Source organism: Microchirus variegatus (genome assembly GCF_963457635.1).
Source record: "Microchirus variegatus genome assembly, chromosome: 14".
NCBI classification, from domain to species: Eukaryota; Metazoa; Chordata; class Actinopteri; order Pleuronectiformes; family Soleidae; genus Microchirus; species Microchirus variegatus.
The window spans coordinates 11,642,387-11,663,942 of NC_139815.1; the positions used below are offsets into that span (position 1 = coordinate 11,642,387).

Consider the following 21,556-nt stretch of genomic DNA (forward strand, 5'->3'; position numbering starts at 1 on the left):
GTTTGCATGTTCTTCCCGTGTGTGCGTGGGTTTTCTCCGGGTTCTCCGCCTTCCGCCCACAGTCCAAAAACATCCGATATTGGGATTAGGTGAATTGGTCACTCTAATGTGAGAGTGTGAGTGAATGGTTGTTTGTCTCTATATGTGGCCCTGTGATGGACTGGCGAACTGTCCAGGGTGTACCCCGCCTATCGCCCAATGTCAGCTGAGATAGGCACAGCACCCCCTGTGACCCTCCGGTGGAGGATAAAGCGGTAGATGATGGATGGATGGATGAACAAGACTGTGCAGACCCCTCCCTGTGTCTAACTAGCTAATGAACTCTCAGTTATCTATCTTCATTCCGCCCAGAGCCTGCTTGTCCTTCCCTGCAGAGAGAGGCCGTTCCTTGGCAGGTGTTACTGAGGGGAATCCAAACCTCCTGGCTCTGAAGTAAAGCACGGTGCATTTTTTTTCTGAAAGTCGTTTTGAGGTGAAAAAAAAACAAAAATTCAGCGATGCTATGCTATTTCTTGTTGGTGCAGACAGCACTGTCAATATTTGCGAGCATGAAGCAACCCCATTCCCAAGCTGCAAACCAGACAGCTAAGGCTGTAGTCGTTTGTCATGTCAGCAAAAACATAACATTTCGGGTTCCTAAACAAACTGCACGCTCAATTTGAAACAACCGTTTTGAACCAAACATCTACAAATCTCATTACTTGGGTTAGCTTTAGAGCCAAAACCTGCTTATTATGTCGTTTTTAGTTGAACATGTTTGGTTGAATTGCTTTTAACAATTAAAAAGCAAAATTAGATCATTATTATTCATCTAAACTGTGCAGTTCAGCAGCCACACAAAGACAAACAAGTTCTTGTTTCCTCCTCCAGCAAACACATGAGAGGAAGTGTTTGATCGATCGAGAACAAAAAGTAAAATTAAATAAATATTTTTGGAGGTGGCTGTGGAATAACAGCTCTCTATTTTGCAATGAAATCACGTCGGAGGATAATGCCAATGTAATGTCGCAGCTCTACAAGATATAATAGTGACTAAAAGCGGCTACGCTGACTTGTCAAAACACAAAAGGCTTGTGACTAATAAAAGACATAATTGCTCTGGACTATTTAGGTGTAGTGACACAGTATGTGTTATGACAGGGCCCAGGAACTGGCACATACACCTTCATTTAGAAAATAAGAAACACCTCAGTCTGATAAGTGAAAAATACTCGGCTAAGTGGGTTTTCGCAATGTGATACTGAGCAATGTGTGCACAGCTGTTCACATTCATCTCAAGCACCAGCCTCCGCTTGCAAGGATCACAGAATCAGTGCTTTGTAATGTGAGCCATGTGTTGGATTTGGATCTGGTAATTTTGGTAATGGATGCAATAAAGTTCAATACTGTTTCACTAGTAGGACATCTAAATAGTCCAGAGCCATTATGTCTTTTATTAGACACAAGCCTTTCGTGTCGGGCCACACGGTTGGTGTAGTGGTTAGCACTCGCCTTTGTGGAAAGTAGACCCTGGGTTCGCGACCTGGTCGGAACAAGGGCCTTTTCTGCATGGAGTTTACATGTTCTCCCCATGTGTGTGTGTGTGTGTTCTCCAGCTTCCCACCAAAAATATGCAATATGGGGATTAGGTAAATTGGACACTCTAAATTGACCGTGAGAGTGAATGGTTGTTTGTCTCTATGGCTGGCTTTACACGAGAACGCTCCCGGGTGAAACCGACAAAATATTTTATCAGATGTGACTTTCGTTTAGACGGCGACGGTGTTTTTGGGGCTAAAAAAAAATGCACATATGAACCCACCCTCCAGAGTGGAAATCTTAAAAACGCTCCACCGTCGTGTTCCCGTCTAAAGGGTTGAAATCGCAAAAGTGTGCTCTGAGCTGCTCACGCTGGCTATCCTCCCGTACGCGTTGACGTCAGATCCATGTGCAGTAACAGCCAAACAGCAACTAAAATTATAGATTATATCCATCAGTCGGACATTCAAGTTGCCTTAGCTGCTCTGATCCAGGAGTCATTTCAGCAATTAAGCTGAGTTAATGTTTTGGTTTTCCGACTGTGGGCTACTTCGCGCTACTAGAGGATAGTGAAGTTTCAACGCATGCGAGCGCTCCTTGTTGTGTTGTTGTATGGCAACCCGCTTCACAGTGCCACCTAGCCACCTGGCATGCATACTACATCAAATTTCACACACTTTCGCGTCACCCTGTGCGTGAAGATTTCCACCCAAAGACGCTCGTCTAAACGGGAAATAAAAAGTGGGAACGCAAAACCGCTTTTGCGGTTTGTGTTCAGATGGCCCTGCGATGGACTGCCGATCTGTCCAGGGTGTACCACGCCTATCGCCCTATGTCAGCTGAGATAGACACAGCACCCCCCCCCCCCTTGCGACCCTCAAAGCTCAGCAGAATTCAGACAAACTACATATTTACAAAGAGAAGATAGAGACCAGGAACATTTCCCAAATTAATAACATTATAACATCATCTCTATTAGTTTCATCTCATCCAGGGTGTGACACGACATCGCCATCTGGGATTGGTTGCAGCTCCTCATGTGACCCTCAGAAAAGAACAAGGATGGATGAGGATAATATCAACATTAGCAGTAAAGAGTATATAATATCCAGTAATAGTTATAGTTGTATTATTTGAGCTGTGGTGTTGAAGCTCTGGAATCGGGAAGAAAGTGGCCATCTTGAACAACTAATGATGACTAATGATAAACAAAAGTTACTCTCACTGAAGGAACATGTGTAGTTCTTCAAGTAGACAACGGTAAATCCTTGTCACACTACAGACCACATGACTGACCCTTGATTTCATGTGGACTATATAGACCTTTAATATTTAGTCAGACACTTTATTATGTTCTCGCACAGATGGCTGCTCATTGTTGGAATTGTTTCTCGCCATAATGCTATTAGATCTTTATGTTACTCTGTGTCATGGAATTATTTATCTTACGATTTGGTGCTGTGCAAATAAAATTTAGCGTTTGAACGGAATTGCATTTTATTTTCTTTCTTTTTAATAACAACTTTTGCTATTAAGGAGCAGAAATAAATGCACTCTCCTAAGATCAGTGACTTCAAGTTTATCTATACCTGAATTTCATATTCATAAAGCTTTACAAAATGAATAGCCTTAATATACTAAGTGTACAGACACAAACCTCTGGCATGAGTCATACATTATATATGTATATGTATATATACAGAGTAAAAAATAAGAATCTTGACATTGTTACAAATCGTTGTTATAAATCACGAGGTCCTCCATGACTGTGAAGACGCAGGCTTTCCCTTGTGGCATTTCAAAATAAATCACTGAGATTGTATATACAGTATGTCAGTGAGAGCGTTTTTAAGTCCCTTATATGGCATTTTATAACATTTATATTCATAATTGTACGAATAATTCTTGACTTGCACATGTTGTACTGTCTTATTGTTTGTACATGTGTTTATTGCCTTGCTTTACAGTGTTTTGTATTCCGCTCCTATATTTATAATTTATATTTAATTAATACTTTTTCTTCATTCTTATGTGTTTTAGTGCATGTGAGATATTATTTTTATTATGTGTGATTTAAACTCTGAATTATTTGTGGTTTGTTGCCACTGTTGCGTCTTCTGTGACTGAATTCTTTATTTGATTTGCACTAACCACAATCAATTTATCGTGAGTGCTTTTCATTACGACAGTTTTATATGGTTCCTTGCCTATTTTTCCCAACTTTTATTTTTAACAAGTAAATGAGCCGTTTCCCTGAGCAATATGTTTGTTACAACTTAAGTGTTATTGTGTATGTTATTAAATAAATGACATCAACGATTGTAAAAAAAATCAGCATTCATTTGACGACCACCCCTAAATAAATAAATAAATACATCAGTAAATCTATCAGGAACCATCTGTGGGTATTTGCAAAAGAACATTGCTGCTCTGTTCACTATCAAACTCGGCTTTTGTCTGGATCATACCATCTTAATTATAGAACTCATGTACTTCAGTGCTTTGAAAACAATGCTTTGGGGCGTACCACTTACCTAGTTTCAACAGTATCACGCAAGTGCAACGCTTAAAATTATTACATCTGTATTGTTTTGTCCTTTTTATTATCACTATTAATTTCGCTCAAACGCGTCAGCTTCACTTTTGACTGTGCACGCCCCCCCCCCCGCTCTGTGGCAGTGGTTTGTCCCGTTTCTTCAGCTGATTGGCCCGGAGGATTCCCCTGGTGGCTCCGTCCGTCTGAGGCTCCGACGGCTCCGCTGCCCTCATGTCGATTTGTACTGTGCAATTTTGACGGGGTCTGTGCCGCTCCCTTCGGCATTTATTCATGTGTACAGTGAAAGTCGGAAGGACAATCCGGCCGTGGTATTTACTGTGTACTTGTCACAACCAGGGGATCTAAAAGCAAATACGAGGCCCTCGCTCCATCCCCGGATTCACCTGCTTCAAGGAGAGCCTCACACGGAAGATCCGTCATGGGGGATACGGGGAGCGAGGGCAGCAAGCCACCGAGTAACGTTAACGTCGCACCGCCGCGGTGCCCTTGTGGATTCTGGGGGTAAGACGTATCACCTTGTTTTTAAAATACTTTAGTTCTATAACGGCTGCTAGCACAGTTGCTAGCTAGTGCTAGCAGCTCAAAGAGGGATGAGCTGCTTTTCTTAGTACCCCCCCCTCCCCTTTGTTTTGTAGCATTAGCAACGAGCTAACACCAACTGGCTTCGGTGAACTTCTCCCTGCGGAGCAGAGGAGAATAACGTGACAGGTGTGACAGCGCTAATTAAGACCATAAAGTCCTGAGTTTAGAAATGGAGCAGCTGGTATAAGATAACACTCTGAGGTGTTTGTCGAACCGTAAAGTGGACTGGGGAGGATACCATGTAGTCTAGGGTAAAGTAAGCACTGATAGATGGGCCAGTTCAGATTGGCTGAAATGCAGATAGTAAAGTATGTGTTAATTGACAGTATATGGGTCTAAGGTTTCCTGGGAATTTTATTTGTTTATTTAATGTAGTGGTAATCACCAGCTCTAAGATACACACACATCATTATATTAATCTTTGGCAAGTGTTTTGTGTTATCATGCAATCATATCTCAACGTTTTACTTGTTAGCTCCAATTGATTATTTAGAATTTAGTTTGTAACTTGATTTTTGTTACGTTATGTTTTTTTATTAATGATCCAACCCGTTTGTAGCTGTCCCACTTCTGTGGTGCAGTGTTGCTGTAGCCTCCATTTGTCTTGACATAAAACTAGTCACTTCCTGTGTGCAGCGTGGGAATGTCACTGGTTGACATGAGATCTAAAGACTGCTATATAGCAAGAAACACAGACGGTGTTTGTGTGTTGAGGTGATTGGCTCAGTCAGCATTGTCTGAACTTGTGTGACCAAGGTTTGAATGCAATAGTTTTTAGTTTGTACTTCAAAGTTATGCACTACAGTTTTCAAGGTCCAGTGTGTAAAAAATTGAGAGACTGTAGAACCAACAAATGACTCCTTCACCCAACCCTTCAAGGAACGATCACAGCCTTCACATACCAGCAAGGATGTCATTTTTTCTTTATTTAAAACATCAAGCTTTGCTCTGGTTGGTTTGCCTCTTCTTGCTACTCTGGAAACATGGAAGCACACCCTATTTCATTTTTGCCAACAAGCTATACTACATGTTATCATTACATAGTTGTCATTACATATACTTATATATCTTTGTATAGAGAATGAGTATGCTATAAATATGTACCATGTGTGCGTCTAGGATTGGCTCTAAATACTCTTAACTCTGATTTGAACAGCACGTCACATGATTCTAGTATAGATTACAAACGAGGTTAGTCGTTTTTCTCAGGACTTGTCTTGAATTGTATGGTTTGCTACTCTGTGTGAAACCTGTCATATCTAAATCTTGTCAATCTGACAGAAGTTGACCCCTTTTTGGCTTCATCTGTGCTCTATGAAATTATCTACAGCAATGATATAGCCGATGGATTGATTGGCCTATAGACTTGGTTAGTGAGTGATCACAACTTGTCATACTGTGTGACCTGACATACTCACCATTAGTGATTACATTGACTTACACAGATGCTAATGCTAAATCTCAACATCTGAGCCCAGTAATCTTAGTGGTCGCTCAATCTTGGTAATTGGCTAATCTACAGCTGGGTTTTAGTTATCACAAATGCGCTTTTATTGTTTCTCACCTTGTTAGGATTCCCGTTACCATCTAAGGCTATATACCTTATTTACAGCAGACTTTGAGGGGTGCACATGGCTAGCACAGTTGCCTCACAGCAAGATGGTTGTTCGGTCATGTTCCAGTTTGTACCTTTCTGTGTGGAGTTTGCTCGTTGTTCCTTTGTGTGTGTGGGGTTTTCTCAGGGTTCTCCTGTCCTGTTTACTCCCGGATGTCAAAAAAACATTGCTTAAGTTAAGTGGACACTCTAAATCTGTCGATGTTGGCCCTATGTCAGCTAGGATCAGCGGTTGCATTAGACTGTTAGACTTTATGTTTAGGGTATTTAGGGTTGTAAAACTTCTGTCATAATCTATTTTCACGCACATCATTTTATTCAATGGTTAAATTTTTTCTGCTGTGACAGTGGAGGGAGGCCATTAAAACACTGCAGCACAATCTCTCTGCAAATATGGACGATGCAAAGATACAGAATTAGACAATCACAATTAAAATGCGATCAAACTATTTACAAGAACTGAACTCGGCTCACTTTCTGTAGCCTGTCCTGAATCAACTTTTTTTTTACTTCTGTTTATTTTCGGTCCCTCAAAGGGACTTAAACCTGGTGCTTGCTTCAGCGTAATCAAACACATCAAGGGAGAGAGAGACTGTTGCAGTGGCATCATTGTCCTTAGGTTCTGTGTCTTTGTCTCGGACAGATGACTTCTAATGGCCGTTTTAATGCTCTTCTGAAGGCTGAAACGGCATTCTTCTGCCACACTTGAGGATCACCAGTGCCACTTCGGCTAGAGTTTTGAAGTCAGGGTACATTTCTCCGAGGGAAGTGATCACAAGTCGGCAACATTTGGAAATCCCACAGCATCTGCACCTTCTGTACCAGTAGCAAAGCTGCACCTCTTTGTGACAAGTAGTGGTCACATACGCACTGTCAGCACTTGGATAGCGAGAAGCATTGAGTAAGGTGTCGAGGTCAGAGATAAAGCTCAAATATTCCGAGGGTAATCTTTTGGATAAATGTAGTTATCTCTGTCTGTTACAGGTCAGTGGCCATACAGGTCATATTTACTTATACAGGATTATGGTTGAAACTGTTATAGGTGGTCTTCAAGTGGTTATTGACAGTGTTGTGTGTTAATTATTTGAAGTTATGGTAGAACGCCCTCAGTGTTCAGTCTGTCAAAATGATGTCCAGCCTTATGTACAGTTAATGCGACCTCAGGCTGGGATTGGCACCAGCAGCCCCAAGATCCTTATGTGGAGGATAAAGCGATAGAAGACCGTGTGGTACCAGGGAGGTCGTAAAACTTCCAAGTTGCAGGTAAAACCAAAGCTCATTAAGATTCAGTGTTGTTAGTGGTCTGAGTTGGTGTCACTTATGTCACTTATTCTTTGATCCTGATCTGTAGGTGTTCATTGGCTTAGTCTGTTAATGTTGAATACTGATAGACTTGAGTGTGTCAAGGTTTCATTTACAGTGTCTGAAAGAAAAGTTGTGCAGTCTGTGGCAGCAGTACACCAATAAGCATCCATAATATCATTGAAATCTTAATTTTAGTGCTGGGCACTAGGTTAACGTATGGCGCGTTTCCATGGCGACTGGCCGAAAAAAGACGCGCGTGATGTCATGTTTACGTGCAACGACACCGGAGTCCAGGCACCGCTTACCAGTTAGCTCCGTTAGCTGCATTAGCTCGTTTTGCGTTGTTAGCGCGCCTGCAGTCGAACTGGAGCGGTCTCTTTATTAAACGCAAAAAGAGCATTGCGACTCTGTTTTTAAAGTTTAGCGTTACTTCAGAGAATCATTTTAACAATCTGGAGTCATGTAAACATGACGGCACGCGCGTCTTTTTCCAGTCAGTCGTCATGGAAACGCGCTAACATGCATTAACGTTAACCACCGTTAACGCGCCTAGCACTACTTATTTTGAACTTTGGCATGCCCTCAATGTCCTTGTTCTTGACAAAGTAAAAATTGTACTGATCTCCCAAATCTGTGCTAGCTTACTAATCATCTCATGGTACATAGGGTTGTCACGGTCTTTTTTTTCTTCACTGTACCCATTTTTTTTAATAGCTGTTGATACTGCTGTGCTAACAGCTGTGCAATTAATATGACAGTGATGTAGTTAATATAAGCATCGCTGAGTTTCCCTGATGCACTGTTGCATTGTCGCTGCTTTCCATGATTAGAGGCGTTTGCAGTGTAAATTTATACACACTTGCATATAAAATAAAAAGTTCTGCCATTGTGACATAAGCTGTCATCCTTTTGCGATCAGGCACTGTCGCTGTGCATCATAGCTGCGGCACTCACAGAGCATATCATGTTACTTAAGACTCCTTAAACTGTGGAGACACTCGTAAAACAGTCAAATCTGAGCACAATTAAATCATAAAGTTGGGAGTCACATTGAGGATGGTGCAGAGAAACATCTGTCATCTCTGCTTGATTTGACAGGAGATGCAGCGCTGTCAGGTACCACCGGCAAACTAACCCATCCGCTTAGCTGATAACAGGGCTTGACAGCAAAAAAAAAATTGGCTCTATGAATGATAGATTATCGTAGACGGATATCACAAAAAAAGAAGAAGCAGGAAACGGCGTCAAGCTATTTGCTGTGGGGGACCATTGTGCTGGGGAAGTGCCATCATCTCCCTTGAGAGTACATCTGTCATAGTTTTCTTTTTTTTTTCTTCCTGTGGTGCGATAGTGAATCTGACTCTGTTGGGTCGAACAAGACGGCGTAACTGAGGTATTGAAATAACCACCCTAATGGTAAAGTGAACTTTTTCCTAAACACCTATACAAATGTGTCATATTTAAACAGAAGACACACTGTTTGATAAAAGCAAAGCAATTGTGAAGCCAGATGCTACATGTAAAATGAAGTGATTATTAAAGATTTAAACTTGCTTTTCTAATGACTTCACATTAACACAAAACAAATCTGCTGTATATCAGGGAATTAAGATTGCTGTTGCAAAGGCTATAGAGAAATGTTGTATCCTGGCAGTAATAATGTAGTCAACTATTTCATTAAATAGTAATTTTGCTATGTAGAATACAAAAGTGGAATTTGTTGGATGTCTCAATTGCCTAAGTGGCAGAGATTGCACTGCAGCAGAAATAATAAAGTGCTCCTCATTCCCAGTATTCCAGTTTTTTCTATTCAATGACATTTTAAAAATCAGGTGATATGAGGGAGGGACGATATGACCCTTCATTTCCTGGAATTCTTGTGTGTTTATGTCACTGTATATATGGCTCTTAGTTGGGATGACATTTTCATTGAATATGTGACTATTTCTTCAAAACCGGGTTGTATTGATTTTCAAGACATAAATTGCTAGTCTTGCAGCCTGTAACCCGAGTACCTTTTTTTTTTTTAAAAACAAATAAAATGTAAAAAAGCCTGTTTATGTATTTGATTATCTTAATTAATGTAATTAATTTTACTTGATTATATTTAATCTTATATCTATATTTCTGAAGTTTATCCTCAATGATCATGTTGTTAGTTGCTTGTAGAACTTTATTCCCTTCAAATATTTTCACCCCTCCAAACCTTTGCTCCTATGAATCACTCCAACAGAATTACTAAGGCAACTAAGCTCATCCTCCTGTTTGTTCCAGTCACACACTCATTAGTAATAGCAGTGGGCCAAGCATGAAACACTCACAAGCATGTAGTCGTTTCTGCTCTGCATGTATTTTCTCACCCTATTTAATTCCTGTGATTAATGTGTGATTTGATTACCTCTACTTTGTAAGGTTGACAACTGGATATGTTTATCCAGTGAAGACTTTCCTCCCTGCTTGTGTCTCATGATGAGATTTCTCCTCTAACCTCACATAGAGCCTCCTGCACTGATTTTGTTTTCCCCCACTACCACACACAGCAGACTGATAGACAGCCCCCAGGTTGGCTGCCGCTGACCCTACATTTAGAAAATGAGGACAAAGGTGTGCAATGAAGCGCCCAAAATAAATAGAATGTGACTGATAGCAGTGACCGTCATGGTCAGTTTGTAGTCATTTCGTATCTGGGCTTAAGAGGAAATGAGAGGAGCCCATTTAGAGGGCAGCCAGAGTGTTGTGAAGGAGTTATGTCAAGTTTGTAATGTATTTAGTTAATGACAACAGCTAATTTATTTGGGTTGGGAATGAATATTCAATTATTCAATTGTGTCTTTATTATAAAAAGTCAATCAGTTTCTAGAAGGGTAACTAAACCTCCTCTTCTGAGGCTAATTTTACCCAATGCTCGATGTTGTAAAAATGCCAAAAAACGAGCTGGGAGCTTAGTGGAGGGTATTGTTAAGATTTTACGGGACTACTACTTTTTATGAATACTGTATCGATCCAGTACTTTAACAATACTCTTATTGGTTCTTGTTGTTTTTTGTGCTTAAAAGCCTTTAATTATATGCAAGGAGGTGACGTAGTGACCGTTCCGGTGTTTCTCAAAGGGGGAGGAGTCTGAGACGAAGAGCCTTGCAGTGATTAGACAAAAGGGTGACGGAGTAGTGTACAAGTGACCAGTTATTGTCTTTATCACATGTAGTATTATTCTTATATTTGTACCTGGATCAAGAAACCACATTACTAGATACTCCCAAACATTGATTTTCACCTGGAACAATTCGGTTTAGTTGTTTAAACATCTTGAAGCAGCCCCCAAGCTTAACATACTGTGGACCCTGCAGAAGTAATGATAGTGTAAATTCTACTTTTTTATATATATTAATAGCCCTGCGATGGTTAAAAGATATACATGTGGTCATAACAAAAGTCACGTCTCCGTTGACTTAAATCATTGTAGAACTTGACTTTGCTATAGCAGGAAATCAGTAATTATTTATTACAAGGGTGAGAATTGCACTCATTTGGTTACTTGTTTTCTTTACTTGGATCCTGAAAAGTAAGTCTCTGACTCAGATTGATGGAAAAGTGTTACTCTTCTTGCATGGATACCCATCAGCTAAATACACGTACTTCTCATTCTCCATTTATTTGGAACTCTGAAAAGCTATTTGGAAGTGTATGACGTTTGTTTTTCATTGAGTGCATTTCTCTGTCTTCTCTTTTCAACAGGTCGAGCAAAACTATGAATCTTTGCTCAAAATGTTTTGCAGGTAAGTTCTTAATCTGCTGTGTGTTTATTTGCCTCGACTGATCTTGTGTCTAACTTTGGCCAGTGTGAGTCCTGGTGGTGCTCGTCACTGGAGATGGGTCTGTCCGCTGCAGAGACCTTGCAATTTTGTTGGAAATTAGTTGGACTACCGTAATGAAGTTAACTACTTCTACTCTTTCTGTCCATATATAAGGAGAGAGATTTTTCTTCTTTTATAAATGCTCTTTCTAAACCTTCCTGTGTGGGACAACTTTTCAGAATTCAGAATATTTTGTCCTTTTTCACCTTTTTAGTTCATTTTCTGACGAAATCGGTGCCATAGGTGAGAGTTTCAAACTACATATAATTCAAACAGTTCTGTCCGTGTACCTGCCCAACTTAACAAACAAAATAACTGCACTTTAATAGATAGTTGCATGCAAATACAGTACACACAAATGTCACACCATCCATTTTTTTTTTTATAGACATTCAGATGAAGCAGCCAGACACTGACTGTGCCCCAAAGGCCTCATCGAGTTCCAGCAGCAGCCAAGCAGACATCTTCTGTAATGAAACAAACGGCAGCGTTAGTCAGTCACTGATGTCGACGCCTAAGACGTCAGAGGAGCCTTCACCAGGAGGCGTGGGAGTGATACCTCTACCTTCTCAGGATGGTAAGACAGCTGTAAATTACTAGGTTTCTTCAGCTCAGATAGTGGTGGGCCAAGGCCTTTATTATTTCACAAGTGACATGTGCCATAGTTCATCGAATGATTATCCTCCATTTCTTTTAACCTGGATAGTTGAGCACTTCCACTTTAAAATGCCTGCATATATGGATATCGTAGCCTCTAGTGGGCTGTATGTTTCTGCAGTGCCCCTATTTTTGCCCCTATTATTTGTCCTCATGGCACAGATAGTGAAAATGATAGGGAAGGGTATCCATTCAGTGGTAACGGTTTTAAGAGGACACCTACAAGTGCCAGGGCATCAGTCTTCACTATACAGTGACAAGGTTATTTGCAGACACCGATGCAGGACAGGACAATAAAGTGGCTTATCAAATGGTTGTGTGGAGCTCTTGAAAAATCTGTGGACATGAACTTAGTTCTATGTTGGAGGGGATTTTTTTTAGTAATATACAGAAGTGCTTGACATAACAATGCATGGAACTGGCTTGTATTTCACTTGTTAACGGCCATTCATATTTGTTTATCAATGTGCGGTTGATGTATCGGTCTAAGCTGCAGCTTTAGACTAATGATGTTTATGTTGGTACCTGGAAAAGTCTGTGACTAATTTGTATAAATGTGAATATAATTTTACTCATGTCGCAGCAGATGTAGCTATAAATGTACTTCATTGAGCCAAAAAATTGTTGGAGGGCGTCAAGCATAAGAGTCAAGGAAGGTAGCAGCATATTCAGCCTACTGTTGTAGTCATTAGTCATATTGGCAGATACTGATATTGTGCGTCCCTGATCGTACACTCTTAGAAATAAGGGTTCCAAACGTGTTCTTCTACAAGGGCTGAGGTTCTACCTGGAACCATTTGTTTTTCAAGGGTTCTTGGTAACACCAATGGTTCCAGTAAGAACCATTTTGATCCAGAGAACCCTTCAAAACCCCTTTCCTGAATAAAGGTTTTGAAAGGGTTCTTGGTAACTCTAACGGGTAGAACCTTTTATAAAGGTTCCATCTGGAACCAAAAATGGTTCTCCTATGAGGACAAGCCAAAGAACCTTATATGGTGGAGTGTAGGGCTGCATCGATTATTCGATGAATCAGTTATTAATTAATCACTAACTATTTTGATAATCTATGAATCGGTTTTAGTGTTTTTTCAATAAATAAACAAAGTGCTCTAATATTTCAGCTTCTTACATATGAATGTTTTCTGGGTTTTTTTGCTCCATTTTACAAAGAAATCATTAAAACTGAATAATTTTGGATCATGGACAAAATAAGTCATTCAAAAATATAATAAGTTCCAGGTTTGGGAAACACAGAAACACAGAAAATAATCAACAGATTAATTGATGATGAAAATAATCCTTGCAGTTGCAGCCCTACCTGATTGCAATAGTATTTGCGTATCATGTATCATTGCAATCAGTAACAAATAAGTAAAGAAAGACTCCTCCTCACCTTCATCAGACCATTTCAGTGGTTGTCATGCCAACTGTGTACTTAGTGCCTGCACACCACATACATACCGTAGGGATCAGGTATGCAGTCAACTGTCTACTTGCTGGTTTCAGTCTTCACACATGCGTATCTCCGTCTCCTTGTCACACATATCCATCACAGTCATTGTGGGGGAAAAACCCAGGATTTCATACTCTAAATATGGTCTTTTCATCCTCTTACCACGTGAAAAGAGAATCCATCCAAGTATCCAAGCAACCAGCAGAGACCTGTTTCACGGCCTCTGTCCCCAGGCTGTTACATATATACCCTGTGTGACTTTCAAATGAAACTGTTTTTAACCTATTCAGTTGGGATTTACTAGTTGATTTGCTCTCAGGTTGCCGTACTCTTTTCATTTGCATGCATAGGATTTAAGATAATTTATTTTTGAGTTTTTTACTGGTCTGCTTTACACCAATCGACCACTGCATTAAAACAGAGCAGTAATCAGCCACAATTTAATAATGGGTTACCTTTTTAAGGACGTGGTTTATCGGTGTGAATCAATAAAGCAAGATGCATTTAATTTTTACACTTGTATGTGAGATGTTGCAATAAAGATTTACTATCCTTATGTCTGCACTTTTCCCCCCCCATTTCCTTTTTTCTTTTGCTCCTCTTTCTCTCACTCTATCTTTCCATCATAAGTATCCAGCACAGACCCATTCTTCGGGGCACTCTCTTCTCCCACAAAGCGCTCCTGCGAGTCAGGTATGTCTACAATGTCCATCATTGTGTGTCACACTATGTGCGACTCATTTACATGAGCAGCATTGAACTGAGACAAAATGGTATCATTTTTCTTTCAGGGGAGATGGCAGACAGGAGGATGTTAGGGAAACAAAGATTATGGTTATGAGTATCTGCACAGAACTATTCCCTATAGGTATGATAAAGAAATAAAAGTTGTCAAGCTCAAACTGAAAGGAGTAGTGTAACTCGGTGGTTAGCTCAGTCACATAAAGTAGGAGTTTACGTCAGTGTTGCAGGAACATGCAGACCGGATTACACCTTTACTTGCATTTAGCATCATTAGCCTTTATTACTAAAATGTAACATCATTATCAGAATATGGTCAGGATATGCTGACTACATCGAATGGTCGTCTATTTATTATCTCTCACTGTGCTTTCACCTTGTTAGGTGACACAGTGTGCTGAACACACGCACATGAATTTCGGGTTAACTGCAGAGTCGGCGAGATGATGCTACGGTGCCGTGAACATGTTGATCCCTTGCCTGATGCAGAGGGATCATAGGAGCACCATACCTTAACGCATGTGCACACAGCATCGTTTTTAACATTTAGCTGTGGCTGAGTTTCCTTTTTTACAGTCTCTGTAAATCTATTTCAGTCTTTTACTTGACCAGTTAACGGTCTCTTACACTCTTAAATAAAGCTGGATTGAGTTTATAGTAGACTGTAGTAGACTATTCTAATTTTAGACCCAAAAAAATAAATAAATGCCAGTTGTTGACTTAAATTTTATGTTTTGACCTGTGCAAATTGGCCACAGAGATTTACCTCGGTAAGAAAAGCCTGGGGAAGAGGAAACCTTTTTTTATTTTATTTTTTTTCACAACATGCATTCACACATGTATAGACACACACACGCACACACACTAAGATCGATGGGGCAGGCTACGGGGATCTGGCTGCCTCAGCTTGGCCTAGTTCTCAGAGATTTATTGAGCGCTGATCTGCATTTGGCCGGGCCAGGGAAAAAAGTCTGCAGGATTGATGAGAAAAGCGAAGTTGAAATTCCAGCCGACCACTAGAAATGTTCTGTGTTCTCTTCCTATTCAGTGGCTGGATTCAATTTGATCTAATGCAAGAGAATCATCAACATCTAAAGCAACGTTTGAGAAAAGTGTTTTTGTCCCAGTCTTTATCTATTCTCTTGTAGTTACATCACTAAATAACAGGTAATGTCTTCATACGTGAAATGTAAGTTATTATCGAGCCTAAAAGCTTTTTGCGTGTGCCTATATTTGTCTCCAGGTTCAGAGTCGGAAAGTGATGCCCCACCTGAGAAGCGAGCAAGAGTTGGTGTGGTGCCAGAGAGAGAGGGGTCTTTATCGTCGTCATCTTCATCATCATCATCCTCTTCCTCGTCTCACGGTGGCTCCAAACAGCGGAACCGCAAACGTTGCCATCGCTGCCAAACCAAACTGGAACTGGTACAACAAGAGTTGGGTTCCTGTCGCTGTGGTACGATGACACACCTGTGTGCACCGACATACATTAGAACACACTGTGAGACCAAAGAAGCATACACGTTAAATAGTGGCAGCCGTTATTAAGGACCTTGCGTTGTGTTGACTTAATATAGCAGTGGTCAGTACTGGCCTCATAAATAACCGGAAGGTAACATAGACATAGTTTTATTTCAGATACATTCAAATAAGTTCATCTGCTACCTGTGCTCGTGCTTGTGGTGTTGACAGTAATGTCAATGACCGTGTGCCTTTGCTAGCCTTGGGGGACCATTATAGAAACCCTGAATGGTTCACATCACACATAAAACATAATCCAATTACCACAAACACTAATGCAGTTTAAACCAATACTTGGTTTGCTAATCAACTTGTTTGCATACAAATTGAAGTACTTAAAAAGTCACAGCTCTTCGCCGCTTAAAGACCATCTGCTTAAAACCACACAGTAATTTTTAAATTGGAAATTGACTTGCCTTTTTTTTCCCCCCACCAGGCAATGCTTTAGTGCATGGGCCATCCATCCTTAATAGCCCAGTGGTTACTATGAAAACATGCTTTTTGCAGAATGAAGGGGGAATTGGTGGCAATTACAGTGATTTCTGACTGTTGCAGTAATTGCAGATTACTATGCTAATGGCTGTACAGAATGTAAGCCAAGAAGGTCGGCTAATGAGTCGATAGCACAAACACTTTTCAAATTGTACATGGGGAAGAAAAGATAGCTCTTGCACAGTATCTGATCCAATGTTGTCACACTCGGTAGACTTCTGGCATTGCACTGTGACTGTAATGACAGCAGCTATGTTTACATGTGCAAGAAGTAGTGCTGGGCACTAGGTTAATGCACAATGCGTTTCCATGATGACTGACCGGAAAAAGACACGCGTGACGTCATGTTTACGTGCCACGACACCGGAGTCCAGGCACCGTTCACCAGTTAGCTTCGTTAGCTCCATTAGCTTCTCTTAGCGCCGGTTAGCGTGCCTACAGTCGAACTGGAGCGGTCTGTTTATTAAACGAAAAGAGCAGCGCTACAAATAACCAGCGTACCCGTGTACTGCGTATGTGTGCCTCTGTTTTTAAAGTTTAGCGTTACTTTAGAGACTCATTTTAACAATCCGGAGTCACGTAAACATGACGTCACGCGCGTCTTTTTCCGGTCAGACGTCATGGAATTAAATTCATGCGTCATGCAGGTTAGGTTTAACCCGTTAACGCGCCCAGCAGTAATAATAATATATCATGCAATATCATTTTTAAATATTTTTACCAGGTCTGAATGGGGCAGATGATGTTAAAAACTGACTGCACAGTGGTATATTAATAATATTGATCCCCTATATCCCCTTTCACTACCACTAAGGTCATTTGCATTAACCAAGTAGGTCTATCTATCGATGACAAATCTATTTCCATCATTTTCTTTGTTCTAAATGTGGAGAATAGGTGGTGGAGTTTTCTGTTGGTAAAGTAAGTGATGGTACATTGTAATCGCATAATGGCTGCAATCAGTTTGATCTAGCCAGCGTGATGAATGTTGTGCAGTGGTATTCACTGCATTCACTAGTTTTAATTTAATTTCTGCATAGCATTTCTATTCTGTAGTAGCACTTTTTGCTGGTTTCATTAAATGTTATATATGTCTTTTATTATTTTTTTTGCATTTTTAATGCAATACAGGCAGCTTTAGCAGAACTCAGTTGGCAGGAGTTTGTAAAGGCGTGGTAAGGCTCGATGGTAAAGTCTCTGGCTTATCAGTGGAAGATTTTAGGCCAAGTGGCGAAATTGACATTTTTTAATGCCAAATTGTTTCTCAAATTATGAATACATTACTCTCAGATGAAACAAGATTTCCTGTTTTTCGGAGACTCACATTTGATGAACTATCTCCCTTACACTCCCTTTGTGTGCGCTGTAATCGCACAGGTTTTAATTACATAGCAACCAGCTGTCAAACTGGGCTTTTCATAGCTGCTCATTGAACGCCTGCAGTGTTATTATGTGTATTAATGAATTAATTTAAGCCAATGAGCGCTAACAAGCCTCTCCGAGCTTAACGAGCCTCCAACAGTGGCAGGGTCTTCTGTTACGAGCGCTGCGGTGCAGACGGTCGGAGAGAGAAATGAGTCAAAATAGGAAGCAAATCACAGATATTAACTTTGCTGGTATACAAATATATGTAAAGACAATAATTATTATGTGCCCTTGGTCATTTCTAATGACTTGTGTATTTGCATCACAGTGAAAAACTTGGAAATAAATGGCACGTGGTTTTCTCAGATTCACTCCGCTCAGTTGAACTGCTGTTGTGGTTTCAGCAATTATTCCCGTTTTTTTCATAGAATGAATGGTTACAAGAATATACATTTGACCTATGATATGAAAAGAAAAAAAGAAAATCTACTGGCTGTCCATCTGACTCACTCGCAGAGATGGGGCTCTAGTTGCTCACGTCTCCCTAACCAAGAGAGAGCTTACTGCAACTAGAATAACCCTGAAAATGACTAAGAACCTGGGTTTGATTCAGTTCATAAGGTTCATTAGTATTTAAAGTGGACCAAGACTGGAAGTACCAATTAACGCTGTTTTTTGGTGTGTATCTGCGACATTACCTCGTTTATGAAGCCCTGAAGGTTCAAAACTGCTGAGAACCCTGTGTTGTATTGTAATCTCGGGCTCAGCGAGATCTCTTAAAAAACCCGGTCCGGTTACGTAAACAGTATTTCTCCTGAATAGCGGATACTCCTGCTCCGGGCACTAGTCCGGGTACATCCGGTTGCGTACATTGTACCGCAGAAGAAGAAGAACGTCCGTTGTGGAGGTGTTTCACGAGCGACAGTGTCTTCTGACTCTGGCTCCGACTCCGGGTCAAAGTCGTAAAAGGGACTGTGGCGGGGAGTTGTGACGAAGCTGTTTTTAAATATAGTTAAAACAATGTTTTGATAATGAGTAGCAGTGCATCCACCGTTCCAGAAGGGAAGAGCAATGTGCTAATTACGTCACTTCCGGTTATTGTCCAATCACAAGACAGTTGGGAAGGCTCTACGCTGGCTGGCCAATCACAACAGTCTGTCTTCTGAGTGTGAGATTTCAGTCTGAAACACAGCGGCTGACGAGAGTTTCAGTGAGGAGAGATTTTTATCGGCTCATTTACAGCAACTAGGAGGTTTTTGACCATAAAAACAAGTTAATATGTAATGTGTATGTAAGTAGACTATATATAAGTTATAACTCGCATATATGTGCAACAGGACCACTCTATGTGAGCTTCAATTACTGAATCCAGAATGTTGCGGCTGTTTAACCACCCCTTGGATTTGGCAGGTTGCTATCACTGGTTTCTTTATCTGCACTAATGTTGGAACATTCAATGAACGTGTCACATTAACGGCTCTGTCTCTCTCGTGCATTCAAACCCCCCTCACCCCTCCTCCAGGTTATGTCTTCTGTATGCTCCATCGGCTCCCAGAGCAACACGAGTGTCTGTTTGACCATCTGGGCCGAGGTCGTCAGGAGGCCGTTCTAAAGATGGTCAAGCTCGACCGCAAAGTGGGCCGCTCGTGCCAGCGCATCGGGGAGGAATGCTCCTGAAAAATCTCAGTGATCAAACAGTGTCTAAGCACTGTTGGGGATTTTTTTTTTTAAATTTTTTCAGCATTTCCACAGGTTTTTTGGATACAAACCTCCATTGTTTTCTCTTTAAAAAAAAAAAAAAAACACTGTTTCCCATATCCTGGTTGTTTTTGGCTTCTGTTGGCTTGATTTTTGTCCCTACTGCTAAGATGCCTTTTGAAAAATACTCAGCCAGGAATGAAAGAACATTTAAGAGCTAAGTAAATACTTTCTTCACATTTTTGCAAAGCTCCTGACTTCACATAAATATGTAAATGGAGTGAGGATGAACGAAAGGACGACGAGACGAGACGTTTGCCCTGGAAACCGGTTCAAGACGGAACTCTTTACCTCAAAAAAAAAAAAAAAAATACAAAAACCAACCACAAAGAATGATGATGATGAGGAGGAGTAAGGGATGAATACCTTTTTGTGTACACTTGCTTTGGTGCCGTTTAGAGATCGTTCTTTACCTCAAAGTCTGACAGAGCTGCTTTCTACTCTGTGCCAAGCATGGACCTCGCGAAGCAAACCAAGCTCGCCCAGCCTCACTTTAAGTCAGTGTCTTACCCCCTGGCTGTCCTTCACCACTTACTCCTAAACTTTTAGAATTACAAACACCTGTTAAATCATCCACCTCAGGATATCAAAGCCCACTGTTGCCCCTTCTCCCACCACTTTCTCTTTTTCACCAATCTAAGATTGCTGTGAAGTTGTTTCTGCCATTGTGGAAAATGAAACTGCACTGATGCTGTAAATCCAAATTCAGAAGTCTTCGGTGTGAACTCGACGCTCACCAATTGTGGGATTTGTGCTAGTTGTCCTTGGCTCGCACACGGATCTCTTTAAACGTTGAGATGTTACCGATCAAGACAATTTGTTGAATCGTTTTCTCTGTCTTCCTCTTTGTCTCTTCCGTATCACCCCACCACATGAAGACACTCTCACGCCAGTATAATAATGCACACACTTTTATGTTCTGTTTTACGTGCTCACTATAGTTCAGTTAGAGCACAAACAGGCAGCATCCAAGGTTGCGCTACACTTAAGTTTGGACTTGAGTTGAATTTCACTCAGTTTCTCATTTTGAGAATGTGTTGGCTGTTGAGATCTCTCTTAATCTCTGCCCTTTTATTTCAAGGATCCTCATTGTTTAAGGGAATTTTTAAATAGTTTGGAAACGGGACTTAATATTATTTTCTTTCTTGTGCTTAAATGCTCCTTTTTCTTTCCTATACCCAATGCTTTAATTTTCTGCTAGCATGATGAGCTAACCTGCATCCTACATTTCCCTTATTGATTACTTTTTTTTCCCCCGTTACCTTCTCTGTCTTCTTTGTTTTGGAGTAACGTATGAGCAGAGTTCGTCATACAATAATTCCTGTCAAATATGTGTTCCTGGTGGACTTTGGAGGGAATGAACATACAATGCTATTAAAGGAAACCCTTTATTTATCCCTTTTTGCATTTCATATTTAGTTTCATTCTAGTGTAGAGCTGCATTTGTTGTTTGTAATGTCACAAAATGGGATGATAAATGTGGAATATTCTGTACTTTTGTTTTTCCATTGCATTTGCATTACCCTTTGCCTCCCCCTTTCTGAGTTTTTTCTTTTACAGAGAAAGAATAAATTGGATTAGACAAAGTATGGAATGCTCTGGTGTACTTATTGACAGGACAGATGGGAAGATTAAGGCTTGTTTGGGAGAATTTAGCAGATTTCTGCTTTTGTTTTCTCCACTCTGTTTAATTTTGTAATTTTACGAGGATATATGCCAGTTTTTACCTGCTAACTTTTGTTAATTTCTGTTAATTGTTCACAGAGGGCTGCTGCACAAGCTACTGCGTGTGTGCAAACGTGCACGCTAATGGAGAATTTTTACTAAAGAGATTCTCGTAGCACAGTTAAACAGTATATTTATGTGTGTATATATACAACAGCTAAACGGGTAACTTGTCTTTGCCCTGATTTGGAATAACTTCACTGTTAACCATCTGTAATGCATTTAAATCTTATTTTAAACTTTCAGTGGCTTTGTGTATTGACATACATTGGATGGCAACATAGTGAAATCCTAACACACGAATATTATTATTATTTTCAGATACCAAATGTTTTTTTTCTTCTTTTTTTTTTTTTACAAGCGTACACATTTCCCTGCTTTTGATTACCCAGCAGCACACTGAGGGGTTTTCTCTT

At 40.4% G+C, this 21,556-nt stretch overlaps 1 protein-coding gene across 2 annotated transcripts; it reads left to right on the forward strand.

The window, feature by feature from the left end:
• Positions 1 to 4,240: 4,240 nt before the first annotated feature.
• LOC310936390 (AN1-type zinc finger protein 3 homolog) lies at positions 4,241 to 20,952 on the forward strand. Of its 2 annotated transcripts, none has more exons than XM_083900450.1 (7): positions 4,241 to 4,316; positions 4,412 to 4,576; positions 11,313 to 11,353; positions 11,820 to 12,008; positions 14,172 to 14,234; positions 15,526 to 15,735; positions 19,180 to 20,952. In XM_083900450.1, exons 2-7 carry the CDS (start codon positions 4,494 to 4,496, stop codon positions 19,332 to 19,334), a joined length of 741 nt encoding a protein of 246 aa, XP_083756576.1. In that variant the 5' UTR covers positions 4,241 to 4,316; positions 4,412 to 4,493; the 3' UTR covers positions 19,335 to 20,952. The 2 variants fall into 2 exon arrangements, with proteins under 2 accessions (XP_083756576.1, XP_083756577.1); XM_083900451.1 differs by lacking the exon at positions 4,241 to 4,316 and adding an exon at positions 11,646 to 11,674 and having other exon boundaries at positions 4,478 to 4,576.
• The last annotated feature ends 604 nt before the right edge of the window (positions 20,953 to 21,556 follow it).